The sequence below is a fragment of the Vulpes lagopus genome, chromosome 8, assembly GCF_018345385.1.
Source record: "Vulpes lagopus strain Blue_001 chromosome 8, ASM1834538v1, whole genome shotgun sequence".
Lineage (NCBI taxonomy): Eukaryota > Metazoa > Chordata > Mammalia > Carnivora > Canidae > Vulpes > Vulpes lagopus.
In genome coordinates this window covers 61,436,932-61,456,005 of record NC_054831.1, presented here as the reverse complement: position 1 = coordinate 61,456,005, position 19,074 = coordinate 61,436,932, and the positions used below count along the sequence as shown (strand labels likewise).

The 19,074-nt window shown below is 34.6% G+C and overlaps 1 protein-coding gene across 2 annotated transcripts in view; it reads right to left on the bottom strand.

The window, feature by feature from the left end:
- Positions 1-19,074, bottom strand: part of PLXDC2 (plexin domain containing 2) — a 451,801-nt gene that overhangs the window by 311,478 nt on the left and 121,249 nt on the right. The window contains exon 2 of one of the 2 annotated variants that reach the window (XM_041765805.1): positions 5,549-5,626. The exons of the other annotated variant lie outside the window; for it this stretch is intronic. Within the exon in view, the coding sequence (XP_041621739.1) occupies positions 5,549-5,626 (78 nt within the window). The remainder of the gene's footprint in view (positions 1-5,548; positions 5,627-19,074) is intronic. 2 annotated transcript variants of the gene reach the window in all.

Genomic DNA, 19,074 nt, shown 5'->3' with positions numbered 1-19,074 from the left:
AAGTCCATTGACTTCACCTTCCATTTGAACATGCTTACTATCTCATAAAGCAGTCCATTTCTACTTTAAACAGTTTGGCAACCTTATAAAACCCTTCCTTACATCGAATGGAGACCTGTTTATTTATGACTTCAACTGGCTGATTGTTCTACTACTGGAATGACATAGACAAATTCTACACCTTCACCTATGACAGCGTTTCAAATATTTGAACTAGCTATGGAATAAGATCAAGTCTCTTGTAGACTAAATATTGCAAGTTCTTTCAGCTAAGTCACAAAGTATTTGTTCCCTTTACTTCGTCACCTTAGTTGTTTATAATATAAATTAAATCTGTAACATCAATGCCAGTATAAAATCTTTCTCTTAAAATGAACATAATACCAAATAAACCAAATAACAGTTTTTTAGATTTATTTATTTATGATAGACATAGAGAGAGAGAGAGAGACAGAGAGAGAGGCAGAGACACAGGCAGAGGGAGAAGCAGGCTCCATGCAGGGAGCCCGACGTGGGACTCGATCCCAGAACTCCAGGATCGCGCCCTGGGCCAAAGGCAGGCGCTAAATCGCTGAGCCACCCAGGGATCCCCAAATAACAGTTTTAACTGGGATGCAGTCTTTGATTTTTTCTGAAACTTAAACTGTCAATATAACCTAATAGTATATTTACTTTTTTAAAATAAATTTATTTTTTATTGGTGTTCAATTTGCCAACATATAGAATATCACCCAGAGCTCATGCCGTCAAGTGCCCACCTCAGTTTACTTTTGATGTATCTTGCTTCATGCCTGACTCTTATGGATTCCCCCCACCTTTTAAGACAAGAAAGCAAGAACTTCTTTCTTTTTAAGTTGTATTATCAAAGCTGTGCTGCCTAACTACCTAAAATTAATTTGATATTCTAGGCACATGAGTGAGGCGTTACCTGCAATTATTTTCAGTGCACTGAAATGTGACTCATGTGCCTGGATTCAAACTAATTTTAAGCAGTTAAGTAAGATTTCCACATAGTTTTCATATGTTTTATTTCTTATAATATGTTTATCATTACCATTATCATTGTTTTCTCCTAATATGATTTTTCTACCTTTTCTAGTTTGAGCATGGAATTTCTTAATGATAAGGAACAAAGAAGGAAAAACTAAATGGTTTTCACGGGTTAAAGCCCAAATAATTAAATACAGTGTTTTGAGCCTATTTTGTTCATTTATTTATTGGTCTTTTCAAACTCTCATAATTTTCTGAGTTCATCTAGATATAATTCAATTAACATTCTTTCTTTTCACTTATCTTTGATACTATTTCCATCTTCCCATCTTCTGGATTCTGGACATGTCTTTTGAAAAGGTATCTTAATATGGGAGACTTAATGTACACATACTGGTTCCCTAAGTTGCTAATCATTGCTCAATAAGCCCAATTGCGATTTTGTTACCCCAACAAAATCTAGAATGAAGCAGTTAATAGAAAAAGGGGATGTGATATACATTATACTAAAACATGTACGTATTTTTTTTTTCTTTTTAAAGGTAAAGGATGTGATGGTGTCATTATGGTGATATTTAACACAAAGTTGGCTGATCCAACTGCATATAAAATTTGTGCCATAAAATAAGTCTTGCCATGAGGTTGCCATCTGTTAGCACTGATGAAGACAGGCTGGGATTTATGTCTGAACAGGCCATTCAGAGCTCTGGAATGTGGCAGTGGATACAGCGACCCCGGCACCAGCTGCCACAGTTGCACTGCTAGGCCCTCAGAGCCATTCACCCAATATTGTCTTCACAATCCAGGCCAGTCTATGCTGGGAAAAATGTGGATACCAATTGTTCCCTTCTCTGGGAGTCTGGCTCACCAAGTGTGGGCCTCAGCACAGCTGGGAAATCTTCAGGCCCATTGTGGCTGGACTCAAGTGCTAATGTCTTGCTTTTTAGTCCAATATATTTAAAAGACTAAGGGGAAGGGAAATGGAGGTGAGGGAAAGTTGACTAGTGATAAAAAGCAAAACTGTAAACTGTATGGTAAACTCATGAAACAAGATAATGTAATAAGCTCATATTTCTCCTAAGTGTAAATGTAATACATAAACATAAAATAGAACAAGTCTGATAATTTCTTCTGTCTCTCCACCCAAAAAGGTACAACTGTACCTGCTGAATAATTACTGACATTTCACTTCCTGATTTACATTGGCATCATTTAACCCAAATTATAATATTTATTTCTTTCTTTCAATATCATATACCTATATAGACCTAGCTATCATAATCTCTCTCTCTCTCTTTCTCTCTCTCTCTCTCTCCCTTTTTCTCTCACCTATCTATCTAGAGATAGCTATATTACTTAGCTCTGGCTTAATGTTTGTGTTGTTTTTAGTACTTGCAGTTCTATATATATTTATATTATATATTCTATGTATTTCTCTGACTTGTAATCATGTTGATTACAATATGATCCTAACAGCCCACTCTAGTTTTCTTTACTTCAGGAAAATTATTGAAGGTCACTTGTTTCATTTTACTGATATCTGAAAGAAGCATCTTCTAGAATTGAGAATGGGATCATATTAGTAAGAAGGGCATTGCAAATCCATTTGAAGACTACTGGGATATAATTAAATAGGAACTTCATTCCAAAACTAGGGCACACAAACCCAGTGTTAATAATAGCTGTTCTGGGACATGCTGAAGAATCTGAAACTAATCATCATGATTTCTGAGATTCATACATTTAGACACTTCATTTAATTGTGTAAAAAAATTATATATATATATATTTTGCAGAGAAATCTGTGCTCTTGGGAATCTGTGGAGTACAAGAATAAGCAATGTTAGGCTTCCTCACTCCTCTGTTTCACCAAACCCAGGGGATTTGCTAGTACCAGAGACATGACTGTATCATTGAAGACAAAAACGTCACATTGTCTTGGTCATGTGATACCCAGGACATGTAGAGACTGCTTGTACTAAGGAATCCCAGGTGATGTACTACGGAATTAAGGTGATAAAAAAGTGAGTACAATATGCCTGACGTGAGACCAAAGGCACAAATATCTACATTTTCAATGAAAGTACAAAAAAGTTGGACAACAGTCTGTGCCAATTTTATAGAATTGTCTAGGGGACTTGATGATTGTGGTAGAATTTCTTCTCAAAAAAGGTTGTATTCTACTTTGAAACTGTTGAACTAATCACAGCTAAGTCTAGTAATTTTTTATGTGAAGTGATAGAAAAATTTTGAGGGAGTTAAATAATCTAATGGATCATCTAGTTTAATAGCACCCTCAAGCAAAATGTTTATTGTTTCTGAGTAAATGCAAATTGTTTAATGCTGCTCTGAAATGAACTATTGTAGAAGAGTGGCCAAATTTCCAAATTTTTCATTTGCAATATTCAAAAACCCACATATCTGAACAGGAGATTTGCATGCAGGAGGTTTGTTGTAGCATGCTCTCAGGAACAACAGTTGTCAAGGAGTGAGGGGAGCAGAATAAAGCAAAGGGAAAAATTCAATTGCAATGAAATTATAACAGAGGCCTGGGCAAATCCCAGGAGGAGCTCTAGAGCTACAAGGACCCTTGAGAGTTGTCTTCCATGGAAGCACAGAACCCACTTACAAGTCCCCTTTGTTGACTAAGCACTATGCTAAGGTTTGGAGATAATGAAAAAAAATGGTGCCTATCCTCAAGCAGCTCGAGTCTAGTGTCTAGTGAGGCAGAAAGACATGCAAGGAAATGATGACACAATGTCAAGTGACCAGTGTTGAGATAATGGTGTGTCACACCATGCTGGGGTAAATGCCTAGCATAAAACCCACAACTCAGAAGCTTTATTACAAAGACATTGCCAGGACGCTGTGCATTTATTTATTTATTTATCCCTTTAGTGATAAGTTTTGACTGCTTTTAGTGTATTGTTCCTTCAGACTTTCTGAGTTATCTCTATGGTGATGAAAGATGAAGAGCCATTTAATTACATTAGGTGGAAGTGGGATGCTAATAGTTTGGAAACAATCCAACCCTGAAACTTTTTGGCTCACATAAAGGACTGATATTGACTGAGGATCTTCTTCCTTCTTATTGCTATGCTCACTCACTTACAAACAAACAATAAAGCCATAAGCCTCTCATGGTGTACTGACACCAGCTCCCAGGAATCAAATGGTTCTTGCCAGCTCCATTTTCAGTGTTGTCCAGTTGGTAGCTTAAAATTGGCCATGGTGGGAGTATTTACACAAAAGAAACAGGCAAATGCTAGAAATCAGGGCTATTTTTGTTCCTCAGAGAGCTGGCTGTTAAACATTTACTGGCACACCGTTGCTTGTAACTGATACTATTTTGGTAGTAAAGGTTTCCTAGTAGCCACATTCTCAATAACAAATGTACAGTTTTTGCATTTACACATGCCTCATTTTAGAATCACGGTAGGTGGAAAGTGAGAGACAACTGCCACCTTCCCAAAGAACCAGAAATCAAACCAGTTTTCTGACTTCAAACACAACCTAAAACCTAAAGAAACAGAAGCGTGCCTCTAATCAGTGACAATCAAAAGGGCTCTTCAGACATTTTCCATAATATACCCCAAAATCTGTGTCCTTGGGTCAACTACATCAGATGTCAGATGAAAATAACAGTAATGAAAAGTGATCATACCATCGTAGGGTGTAATATGTTACTTCAGATTTCAGGGGAAAAGAATGTCCTATGAAATACCTTCCCTATAAGTTTATTTCTGGAATGTTGTACACCTGCTGTATAAGGTGAGTTACCAAAACAGAGTACAGAAGAATAGGTAGAAAAAAGTGCCCCCGAGAAAGGGGCAGGGAGGACTGAAAGCTATAAGCTATTATACAATCATAAGAGAGAAAACTTTTAAAACAATTCACAAGATGGCTGAAGATATTTCAGTGAAAAGAAGGACAAGAAAAGTTAAAAATGAATCCCCTAGAATATGGATACATCATATAAGCAAATGACTTATTAACAGTCCATCAGAATCAAATATAAATTAAATGCTATACTTCTCAATATTTATTTATTTATTTATTTATTTATTTATTTATTTATTTATTTTTAAAGATTTTATTCATTTATTCATGAGAGACACAGAGAGAGGCGCAGAGACACAGGCAGAGGGAGAAGCAGGCTCCGTGCAGGGAGCCCGACATGGGACTCAATCCCGAGTCTCCAGGATCATGCCCTGGCCCAAGGCAGGTGCCAAACCACTGAGCCACCCAGGGATCCCCTACTTCTCAACATTTAAAACTGTAGTGCTTAATCTATAGCTTGCATTCTTTACGTTCACATACAAAAAAAAATTAAATATCTTACCAAGAACTGCCCAATTTGATTAATTCTTTAGTTAAAGTACATTATAAAACTTGAATTAAAAATTTATAAGTGTTTTATTTGAATTGCAAAGTGACGCTGGGCACACAAAATAACACACTTTGCAAAGTTTACTTGAACAGTGACTCTTCTGCTATTGTATTTTATTCAGTGACTTATGTGACTTGTCATGTAATATTCACACCTGCCATCACTCACAGTTCAGCAGTTTTTGACCTTCATTTAGGGCAGGGGTTCCTGAAGTGTGGTCCCAGACTAGCAGCATCACTTGGACACCTGTTAGAAATGCAAATTTTTGGGACTTACCTTAGAACTATTGACTTAGACTATAGTCGATAACTCTATTGAATAATCAAAACTTGCTAAGAGAATATAATTTAAATGTTCTCAAAAAAAAGTAAATATGGGACGTGATGAATGTGTTAATTAACTCGATAGGGAAAGATACTTTCACACTAATACACATATCAAATCATCATGTTGCACATTTAAATATCTTACAATTTTACTTGCCAACTATACCTCACTCAATAAACCTAGAAAAATAAATATAATATATTGTATATATTATATAATATATATTAAAATATATATTTAAAAATATATATAAAAATAAATATGTATAAATATATAAGTATATAATATATGTATAAAATATATATTGTATAATATATTAAAATAAATAAAATGCTTTATTAAAATAAAATATATAAAATTATATATATAATATATATATATAAAAAGAACTTAAGGATAGAGTTCAGCAATCTGCACTTTAAAAAGCCCTACAGATGATTCTGATCTCGATCCAGTTTGAGAACCACTGGTTTAGATATAAAATATATATTGGGGTAAAATCTAATTTCCACAAGGACAAACACACATGGCACCTGTAAGGGCACCGATTACATTTATGTTGGTCATGTCTGTAGCATTAGTATCTTCTACAGTGTTTGGTCTAGAGTCAGGGTTGGGAAACACTTCCTGAATGAAGAGTCATCCTTTGCTGTCTTTATCAGTTAAAGAAACAGTGCTAAGTGAGCTTTGTTGCCTTTAATGAAATTCAGATTTAGGCCCTGCCTCAAAATTCATTTTGGTCACATTTTCACTGTTGTAAATAACCGAATCCTGGTTTCAGTCAAATGATCCTGAATCTATTCCTTTTCTCTGTAAGTTCTCCAGACAAAAATGGTTTGGCATGATAACAACCAAGTGCTTTAAATTCAGTACAATTTCACTTGCAGTGTTCATCCCTTTATTTCTAGAAACAAGCATTTCTAATACAAAAATGTTACCAAATTTCAGCTCCATGGCAGAAAAAAGTCCCTACGATTTATTTCTTTCCACATTTAAACAAACACATAAATATCTAGTTGCCAAAAGTCACCTCATTTTCACAAAATGTTCAGTATCAATTGCTTTGAATGAAGGTGTAGCAGAGGTGATCATTAGAGCACGTTCTTTATTCAAGAATATAGCAATAGCCACAATAGAAATGAATCCTTTAAATTTGTAGGCAACTGCTTCATAGCAAGTACATCATACAACAGACAATATAATATCATTTTGAGGGGCTTCCTAGCATAGTAAAGATATCACCAGTGCAAAGCAATCAAGTTTCAACTCACAAATCAAGTGAGACTCTAATGAGGCTAGTCAAATTGACACCTTTCACAGGTCACTGCAAGCTTCCCAGAACAAACATTCTTCCAAGACCTCTCTGTCTTTAACATATCACCTAAACATCAACTGCTGGCCCCAGACATCAATGACATTGACTCCTTTAAATAAACACCCTCATTGCCAGAGTTTGCTTTGATTTTTTCCATAACTTGCTGGAAGTTAATCTGACTGATCTCATGAATTCCAGAACTAATCATGTCATATGACAAAGATTCCTGAAGAACCTTTGGTCTTAATGTAATTTGCCTTTGGTCTTAATATAATTTTTGTCACTTTTAATGTATAAGATTTTGCTAAGATTTCTTCTCTCATAAGGTTTCTTTAAGATTGCCCATACTTCGGACACTTAGCAGAATGCTAACAACAAGGGGTCATTAAGTTACATATATTCAAATGTGCTTGGAGCTCCACAATAGCCCAGTTGTAGCTAACGATTGAACATCAATGTAACACTATCCTATTTGGTTGGATTGCTATCATTCTTTTTGGTACATTCAATGAGAATGAATGGCTTGTATTTTGATCTTGAAAATAATGAGCTTACACGGTATACATTGCTGCTATTGAGTTTAACTACCTATATAGCTCAAACAAAGTAATCATTTAATTTAATGTTCTTCATCAGTGTGCAAGAAAATGTGGAAGTATTTTCCATAAACACTGTATAACAAACAGGGAACATCCTGCTAATAATGGCTAAGTGAATTCAAACACAATGCCATGCTACAGTCATAACCAGGAGCTTCCAGAACTGCCTGGCAATATAGATATACAATTTAAAATGAGATATCACAGCTCAAGGCAAGTAACTTACTGCTGCTGTTTTCTAGGGCACTAAAATAACTGGCACACTTAAGTCTTCATCGATTTTATATTCTTTAGTCTTTATGGTCAATGAGCTGTGTACATTGATGATTTGTTCTTCAATTGATTATGCAAAATGGCAGTTGAGGAGTATTAAGTTGGCCATGCCCCATGCAAACAGATCTTGTGTGGCTATCATAGTTTATTTATTTATTTATTTATTTATTTATTTATTTATTGCTATCATAGTTTAATGTAAACTTCCTTGGTCAAAAGGTAGAAGGGAATTATCTGTTTGGAAAATACCTTTTAAATGTTTGACGGTTTGAGTGCAAATTCATAGGAGTTGGATACCATCTAACTTCATAGTATTAGAGAAGAAGTGTTGTACCTTATTGAAGAAGAAAAGATTCAAGAGATTAGGAACAGAATAGGAAAGGATAGGAGAGAGAAGCTAGCCAGATCATGAGGCTCTACCCTTAAAACAACTGTAGTTGGAGTAGTTGGAATACTCCAGAGACACTACAACAGCAGATATAACCTCTGTTCCACTGGTCATTTTTTGCTGCTGCTGTACAAACCTCTTGTTCAAAATTCCCCTTCTGTCACAAGTAGTAGGAGAATCATTAAGTTTTGTGTTAAGTGCTCTTTTGTTTGGGAGAGGTGGTACTCAAATATGGTGCTGTCTTTTCTTATATATGCCAATAGCACAGCACACAGAAAATATGAAGGAATAGAAATCTAAAAGCTCAAGACACAGAAAATGTCTCAGAAATTTCTGTAGGTCCTATTCTATTTCTGTAGGTCCTAGAATTGGAGGTGAAGGTATTGACAAACTCTTCCTAGACCTTCAAGATATTCAGGTCCTTAAGATTCTATTTGGTTTAGATGTTTTCCATTTTAAAAAAATCGTGTACACCTCAGGACAGAATTTTATAAGAGATACATAGGTCCCAGTTTATGTCTGATTTACAAAAGGTTTACAAAGTTTCATAGGTAAGCCAGGTTTACAATGACTGATTTAAATAAATATCTTTGTGATTCACTCTACACGGTGGTATATTTCAGATATGAATATTACTAAATTTAATTTCAGTAAGTTCCAATGGTACAAGCTATTTCAAGATTTGTAAATTAAGATGTGAACTCTTAACTCACAGAGACCATATATTTAATGAAAACCTGGACAAGGTCCTCACTAAGAAAGGAGCCAAATAGACTTGGGGCTATAAAGAAATCACTCTAATGCTAGTTGGTTTCCTTTCAGTGATGGATCTGCTTTTAGTAGCTTTTTATCAAAAGACAAAGTTAGATAAGACTTATATTCAATTTCTGGTAACAAGTTCTTTGATTTCATTTTCCTTTTTTTTTTTTTAATTAGAAATGTGTTTCTCAGCAACACTAAGATGATCATTTCAAATATCTTTGTTATCCCTTTCTTAAAAATCATTCAACACTTTTATAAGAAAAAAAAGGTCTATAAGATGGATAGTGATTAATGACTTTTACGGAATGGATGTAATCCTGAGTAAACTGCTTGACATCTCAGGATTAATTTCTTCATTTGCAAAATGAGTGTTTGATGGGATCATAGGTAAGGTCCAAATTCAGGTTAATTTCTTACCTCTGTTCAGGTATCAGAAAGAAAAAGTAACTTTTGCTTCTAGTTCCACTTCTAATCAGAATCTTATATGAAACAAGCCACAAACAGTGGCTCAATGGTCCACACAGCACCTGCTGAGGACTCACAATTTCCTCTGTTGGCCACAAGATTATATGCCTTGATGACTTGGCAAACTGTCAAGGCACAAGGTCTAGGACAGTTTGGGAGCCTGACTTGAAAAACAACAAAAAATTTACATATTTGTCTGGTCTAGAGTTAAACACAATTTGGGGGGATGATTTACTCTCTATACCTAATTGAAAAAAAAATCTCCCCTTCCCAGACTAAATTCTGGATGACAACCTAAAAGGTAGCTGTGGAATTAACTTCCAGTCCTAGGCTACATCATAGTGTTGGAGAAGACATACTAAATCCGAAACGCCCTGGCCAATAATATTCCATATACAGGTCAAATTAAATTTAGAAAGAGAAGAGTCTGATGACAGACATAATTGGCCTTATCAGACACGTCACTGAATAACAAAAGAAAATATGTCAGTTTTCTGATTTAAGTGTTTAGATGTCAAAGGATGGTATATTTCACAGGTTATAATAATTTATTTTATATCTGTAGGTTTTATTTCCCACAGAAAAAAAGCATATGGTGAGTGATCAGGAATTTTATCTTGATTCAGAGAGTACCCAACTATCACTCTCCACAATAACATGGGGTAAGTGTGAATGATGCCATGGAAATAGTCATCTGTATCTGTCTTAGTAATTGTATAACAGGAGCCCTATTGCTATAAAATCAAGCTTGATTATACCTTTAGATGATAAAGAAACAGATGATTAAGCTCATCTGCTCTTCTCTATATGAAATACCAGCAATGTATACAGAAACAATAATTTTCATTTAAGAACATATGTTAATCCAAGATGTTAGATCTAATAGAAAATAAGTTAGACTTCTAGTTAAGAACTGAACTGATATGAGCTGAGTGCATCTAAGTCACACAATCTCTTAAAAAAAAATAGTCTAAGTATTTGATCACCAGGAGACCACCATAAGAAAAGAGAATATATATTTGCTAGTCTTTCTGGTAGCACTTAATATATAGAACAGGTACTAAAATGACATATAGCTCAATCTCTAAAAGAAAATCTTGTTGTCCCAATAACTTTCATTGCAAAAATTAGATTTGTATTGCTAGGGGACATATAAGCAGAATATAAATTGGTACAACTTTCCTGGAGACAGTTTGGTAACATGTATTAATATTTGTATACCTCTGATCCAGTAAGTCTATATGTAGAATTTTAACTAAAGATCAAAAAAGATGAATGCACAAAGATGAGTGCACAAGTGACTTCATTATCATGTCATTTATATCAAAAATTGGGGAATAATCTACATGTCCATTATTACAGGTGTAGTTACATATACACAGTAATTTCATGTAACATGATGCTGCCATAAAAGTGATAATTCCATATGTTGACATGGGAACAAGATTATTTTCAGCACATTATTGAGTCAAAAAATTATATAATTAATGCAATTTTGGAATACAACATAATCTAAATATATGTATGAAAAGCTGTTTGGAAATTTGAATATGAAAACATTAAAAGTGGCTACCTCTGGTTATCAAATATACAAGTCTTTTCACTTTCTATATTTCACATGTTCTTCCAATAAGCATTTACCATGATTATAGTCAACAAAAAATGATACGGAGATCAATATCCTTCTTAAAATGTGGTATGTATAAGTAGTGGACCCTATCTACACTGAAATCAATTTCCATGTAGTCCTACTTAGAAGCCTAAAATCAAAGAACTCAATTGGTTTCAGTATGCTTGTGAGTTTTTTAAGCCTTAATTTTCAAATAAAGCATAGGTATCTTTTTCATGATTTGTAAAATTTCCACATTACTGAATTTCATACATTGAGTTGCCCTGTAAGATAGAAAGGCATTCATGCCTTACGGATCATTCAAGTGTCCAAAGAATAGACAGATATCTAAAATTGCTCTTTAATTGGAAATGATTATTCCCAATAGCTCCTCTTAATTACTAATATTAAGTTTTCACTATCTGCACTACAAAACAGGAGTAACCTTATGATCAAATTCTGAGTACTAATGAAATCATGTCACTCTAGGTCTCCTCAAAATGTGCTGTATGGGACGAGATCCTGCCATTACTAAGAAACATCACATACACACTTTTAAGAGCTGATTAGGTATTCCAGTCTAATTCTTTTCACCGTATTCATGACTGTAGAGTCCTTAGACTCTGAGCATTTTACAAATGCACACTTTCTCCTCTTGTTTACTCTGAGTTCTAATATTAAGTATGTTCTCAGAATAAAATTCAGAGGTTTGAAAGACAACCCAGGAGATCTGCATACTCCCATTTCTTTTCTGTAAGTGCAGTGGAGAGAAGGGGTGGAGGGCGTGTAATCTTCTACCCTGGCACAGCAATGTGACTTGGCTTCATTAAAGAGGGGACATTTCCTCAGCAGGAAAAAAGTTCATTACTGATGAGAGAAGACAGAAAAGTCAAGAGGAAAACTGCTGAAAGATACCTAACGGAAGTATTAAATGAGAGAGGCTTAATGACATCTAATTTATGCAACAAGGAGGAGCTATGCACAATACATTTTTATGTTGATTTGCTTTGTTTTTGAGAGTCTATGAAGGTTATATCAAATCCTTTCAGAAATAGGGACTTAGGAACTGCTAGTTAGCTAACGTAACCTAATCACTGAAAACACAGTGTGACAATTTGAAGCACACGCAGAAGCAGGGAAGTCTGTTAGGAATAGCCAAGAAGACCTCTTCTGCATTTGGGGGCACTGCATCCCAATTTCTTTCATCCATATCCACTGGGTCCCCACTGCATCTGGACCTCCTGCACATACTCATGTTATACTGCACCTAGTTTTTGATGGGCCCATTTCTTCGCAGGTCACTAACTGGCAGCCAGAGGAAGCATTAGAATTACAGATATATTTGTTTGTTCAGGACAATATTTTAATGATCTGTATTTATTTTATTTTTTTTTAATTTTTATTTATTTATGATAGTCACAGAGAGAGAGAGAGAGAGAGAGGCAGAGACACAGGCAGAGGGAGAAGCAGGCTCCATGCACCGGGAGCCCGACGTGGGATTCGATCCCGGGTCTCCAGGATCGCGCCCTGGGCCAAAGGCAGGCGCCAAACCGCTGCGCCACCCGGGGATCCCAATGATCTGTATTTAAATGCCTTTGTATGGGGCACGCACTGCTTGTTTTCATCCTTTGTTGTCTTATGCCTGGACATCACCCACAGTCCACTACCTTTTAGGAACCTGAAGGTCTTTGAACTAATTATAAACTTGAAAGCAGGAACTCTATCTTCCTTACTTATATTTGGATTCCCATGATTTAGCATAGTAACCGACTCACATCAGAAATTTAACACAATTTGTAAATGAATACAAACTAAGAAATGGTAGACGGATCGCAGAAACAGATGATGCTGCAGATTTGAAGAATAATGATGTTCCCTCTGCCTGTAATGCTCATTCTCTGAATAGCCACAGGTTGTGGCTTCTTTTAGAAGATTTGTACTTTCTTTCAGATTAAACTTAAATGCTAATCTTCCAATAAAGCCAGGCCCGAACACACTATATAATACTGTACATTGGCCTCACCCTTGCTGTGGGCCTCCCCAGGCCTCATGCCCTTTTATTTCTAGCCTGTTTTTCCAAGGTGCATGTTTCTTATTGATCTGTAATGTTTAAAAACATTGACATGTTGCCTTTGTTATTTGTTGCCTGTTTCTCCTCAAACCTCCAGTCTCTACTAGAGAGAGAGTATTTCTGTTACTAGAAATGTAAACTCTAAAAAAGCAGGCATTTTCATCTCATCGTTTTGCTGTCTTGCTCATCGTTGTGTTGTAGGGGACAAGAACCAGGCTGAGCAGTGGGTACCCAATGAATATTTTCTGTATTCAGTAACAGAGGCGTAAATATTATACCATGGCTGGTGGTAGAGTTTCTTCCTAGGTCTTGAATGCTTTTCTGGAGTCACTCATTCTAAGGCTGCCAGGAGGAAAAGTGAAAAAGTGGACCATTCATTGTTTTTCCACAAACCCAAAGAAAATCACATCTAGACACTTGAGATAAATTGCTGAAAAGCAAATATTAAAAAGAAAAGCTTCAAAACAGAGATGAGAAAACAAAAGACACGTTACTTACATGGGAACGATGGTAAGGATGAGTGGCACCATCAGAAACCATGCAAGTCAGAAGATGAGGCAGCAATGTCCACAATAGCCAAACTGTGGAAGGAGCCTCGGTGTCCATCGAAAGATGAATGGATAAAGAAGATGTGGTCTATGTATACAATGGAATATTACTCAGCCATTAGAAATGACAAATACCCACCATTTGCTTCAATGTGGATGGAACTGGAGGGTATTATGCTGAGTGAAGTAAGTCAATCGGAGAAGGACAAACAGTGTATGTTCTCATTCATTTGGGGAATATAAATAATAGTGAAAGGGAATATAAGGGAAGGGAGAAGAAATGTGTGGGAAATATCAGAAAGGGAGACAGAACATAAAAACTCCTAACTCTGGGAAACGAACTGGGGGTGGTGGAAGGGGAGGAGGGTGGGGGGTGGGGGTGAGCGGGTGACAGGCACTGAGGGGGACACTTGACGGGATGGGCACTGGGTGTTATTCTGTATGTTGGTAAATTGAACACCAATAAAGAATTAATTTATTAAAAAAAAAAAAGGAGAAAAAAAAAACCAAAGTGGGGAAAATCAGCCAGAATACTCAACAGGGATACTATAGCAGAAGCCAAAATTAAGTCAGATTAAAGGCATTTCAGAGAAATGAAAGCTGAGAGAAACTGATACAAGCAGAACTGCAAAATGATACTAGATAGAAATTCAGATCTATTGGAAGGAAAGAAGAATGTGGAGAATGTCTGAAATGGTAAGAATGTGGGGAACATAAAAATACACACACATATATATTTCCTTCTTCCTTAACTTTTTAAAAGACAAATTATAATTAAAGGGCAATAATAATGGATTATGAGTTTTATTAACATATAAAGAAATAAAATCTATGAATACAAAAACCCAAAGAATGGAGGGAAGGTAATAAAAAAAGCATGTGATTGTACGGTATTTATAGATGAGGTAACCTAATATTCATTCAAATAATTCTACATGGGCTTTGATAAGTTATGACTGTGTGTTGTAATCCACACAACCACTAAAAGAATAAATAAAGGAGGATAGCTAAAAGCAAATAAAGAAAAATAGCTAAAATAACTGTGCGTTGTAATCCACACAACCACTAAAAGAATAAATAAAGGAGGATAGCTAAAAGCAAATAAAGAAAAATAGCTAAAAATCCAACAGAGCATGCAAAATAGAATATTAAAAAACAATATGAAAGAAGGCAGAAAGAAGATACATGGGAACATAGGGCAGAGGGGACAAGCAGAAAACTAGCAAGAAGTTAGACTTAAACTAACCACATTAATAATTAAATTTAAATGTATGAAAGTTCCAAGTTAAAAGGCAGATTGTCAGATCACATAAAAGAAGCAAGAGTCAAGTATATGATGTCTACAGGAGTCACACTTTATACCTATATAAGTGCAGATAACTGAAATGGAGAAGGGTGTATAAGGATGTACTATATAAACTAATTTAGGGGAGTATATCACTGTCAGACAGAGCTGATTTCAGGACTTGGAGTATAATCAGGAATAGAGGCAACTGCTTAATGATAATATGACCAATTAATTAAGAAGACATAATAATCCTAAGTGCATACATTCCAAATAAACAAGCTTTAAAATATAGGAAGTAAAAAAAAAAAGATGATGGAAATAGGAGGAAAAAATCTAGAATCATAGGTAGAGTTTTTAACATCATTCTTTCAATATTTTTTTAGAACAGCCAGAAACACATTGATGTTATTGAATATGTAAATAACCTTATTAAACCAATTTAATTTCACTGGCATTTAAAGAACCCTACGATTAGCAACTGCAGAATATGTACTTTTCAAGCATGCATGGGAATATCAATAAGACATTCTATCTGCTGGCTATAAAACAAATCTTAATTTTTCAGAAATTAAATCATGCAGTATATATTCTTTGACTATAACTGAATTAATTTGGATTTCAAATATCTCATGGGTCGAAGAAAAAATCCCGTATGGAATTTGAAATGTTTTAATTGGAATGATAACGAAAACAGAATCCCTAAATTTATGGGATGCAGTTGACACAGAGGGAAATTTATAGCTTTAAATATTGATTTAGAAAAAAGAAAAGGTGAAATCAATGATGTGAACTTCATCTTAGAAAGCTAAGAAAAGAGAATTTAAAACAAGAGGAAAGTGAATAAAAGAATTCTATCTCAGGAAAACCCTTTTTATTTCAATAGTCATATTTGAGAACTTGCCAATTTTCAGATATAAGTTTTGTGAAATAGTTAAGTGGATCTTTCTAGAGCTCAAATGATAATTTAGGGCTATTCAAAATGTGAATGGTAGAGTTGTAGTAAGTAAACATATCCAATTAGAAAATTATTGCAATTTTTGTTTACCTTCTAAATGTACCATAAAAAGGTAAAATGCCTGAGGTTTAAATATATTTGAATGACAAAAACTTAGAGTGAAATGCCAGTAGCTATTAAAAGAAAGACTATCATGTTAGAACAAGAAGGAATACTGTAGTTTTTAAATGGAATGCTCTAGTTATTTAATAATTTTATTAATATAAAAAAAGTTTATTCTCTGCTTTTCCACTAGAGTACATTGCAAACCCATATGAATATATCCTTTGAAAGGATAAAAAATAAATCTAAGATTTGTGAGGGTAACACCATTCAAAAGAGACCTCAAAGTACAAATAAATATTGCCCTGGCAAACTCTTTCAATCTTGAACATGTTTAATGGATACCAACAACAAGTGGATGAAAGAAAGTCTCTGACATGCTCTTATGTGGTCACTTTATTTTAAAAAATTGCTTGCACTGGGAAGAAAATGACAACAAAATAGGGATGTATGCTATGTTTTTAGTCACAAACATTACAGAACTGAAGTAATTCTATGTATTAGGATGAAACTAATAAAAACTTGTAGGTTATTCTAGTTTGTAGAACGTAGGAATTCTGAACAGACAGAGAATGTGCTAGATGAGAGGAATATGTAAGTGTGTGAGGCAGATGTAATCTGTGATCTTTTATTCCATCTTTTTGTCCTTTTATCTGTACATTTGTTCATTTACCTATCAATCTAGGTAATAAACTAGCTAATGTCATCAATCAGCAATTCATAAATTCTCAAGTCAATGGGCTTGATTTCACAGTTTCACAGCTTCACTAAGTAATGTTAACAGAAATTCAAGAACAATATTGCATAAGAAAAATAAAATAGGAGCCGTACACAAAACTGCAAATTCTTTTAAAGGTACACTTAAAGGTAAAAAGAAACAAGGTGAATTAATTTCTTTTGGAAACAAGGTAAACTAATTTTAATAATACATTTTATTAGACCCAGCATATCCATAATGTTATCATTTTAACATGTAGTCAATATAAAAACTATTGAGATATTTTGTATTCTTTTAAAAAATACTTATTCAAGTGCTTAGAGCCCCTCTGATGGCATCAGACACCATCATTCACTTATCCTTCCAGTCAACAGATAATCATTTTCATGTAAAAAGAATTTTTTTGGTGCAGTGGAGATTATGAAAACAAACAAGACCTTCATAGTTTCAAGAAATTTACAGCCCAATAGAGATAACATACCCAAAAATGATTCTAACAGAAAATTGTAAAAGTATTTTTTAAAAATTAAATAAATGCTTTGTCAGCTCAATCAAAGTGAAGTTATTTCCAGGATGGCAAGAGAAAACATTTGGGGGCAATTTTTTTTAAAAAGCAAGGGGAAGGATTCTTATTAGTCATCACCCATTGTATACCAGGCATTGTGTATGTGTTTTCTATTTTTTCCTAATTTAGTCTCCCAAATAATCATATATTGTAAGTATTGTAATTACCTTTTACAGATGTAGGAACTCAAGCTAAAAAGTAGTTAATGTTTCATTCAACCTGAAGGCAGTCCTAAGGCCAGAGTGTGTTAAAAATCCCAGATTTTTTTCTCCCTAACCCTGGACCCTGGTAGCAAGAAAAGCAAGGCATGAACTACAAAATGGGTAGGATCTATGAATTTCCTGGGGATGGGCTAGGGGTTGTTATTTTGGAGGGAATGTAGTTTGCTTTGCTATGAAATTAAGGAATGAAAGAATGAGAAGCAGTTATAGAGTATCAGTGCAGAGAAGGCCCACCTTCAGCTTCATCTGGGCTTGATTAAGTTGACAACAGAGAATTAAATACTTTTGAGCAATAATGCAATCACACATTTGCTAGGAAAAATGTCCTGAAAGGACAGGAAAACAGAAGAGTCAGTGAAAGCATCCTTCAAGTGACCTACCAAAATCTGTAGATCTTCAGTGGGCCAAAATCTGTAGATCTAAGAATTTTCTGACTGCTTAAATTGTGACAGAAACATGTTTTTCAATTTTATATCTGATTTAATGTAAACAGTTTGAAACAACTTCATAATGTCTATGTGTTGCCTATGACAGCAATCTGTAATAAATAGCACACTGAAATTAAAGAAATCAATAAACCAGAAATAATCCCCAAGTAACAGTTTTTCAGTTATTCTAGTTTCTTTAAATTAAAATTCAAAATAAATCCATGTAAATGAAGTCTTGTGAAAATTGAATTAAAGTCATATTGTTTTTGTTCTAAAGATGTCTTGCATGAACAATATAGAATACAAATGGACCGTCAAAAATCCGATGTCAGATGTAAGTAATAAATTATTCCATTAAACAAGATGCAAATCATACAAAACATCTGAATGGATACGTATGGTATGTGACCTGCTTGCTCCTGGGTTTTCCCCTCAAATAGCATTTACAATAATTTTAGCTATTGTTAAAGATTGGCTTAGAGGAGAATTCCATTCCAAATGTTAATAAAAATAACAAAGGATAAAAACATACCAAGTTTTGTCTTCAGGTAATAGTGTAAAGGGGCTCGTGGAGAAAATTGGTCAATATGCAAGGCTTGATATCTTTTTTATTAACTACCTTCAAAAACATTGCTTTAAAAGATAAGCCCATATATTTTGCTTAAATGAATCAATTGTGCTTTCTTAAAATTATTATACTCATAATCTCTTCATGTTCCAATGTCTACATATTCTGTCCATTTTTCATCAGAGTCAGCTGGATTTATATCTCTTGCTATAAATTACTAAGCTTCTAAAGACTCAAGTCAAGCTTTTAACATGATTTAAATGCATGCTTCTATCACCCCTCCTACACTTCTCAAAGTTACCAGCTTCCTTTTTCTAGACTGTTTGAAATTAAAGACAATCACCAAGGCTTGAAAGAACCTCATTTCATCAACAACACAAAGTGCATTTTCTTTCATATTTAAAAGAAAATAATAGACAGCTTTGTTTTCATTCTATACCAACACTGACTTATGATAAAAATTTTAAATCAGTCCTAGAGGTCATTTAGAGC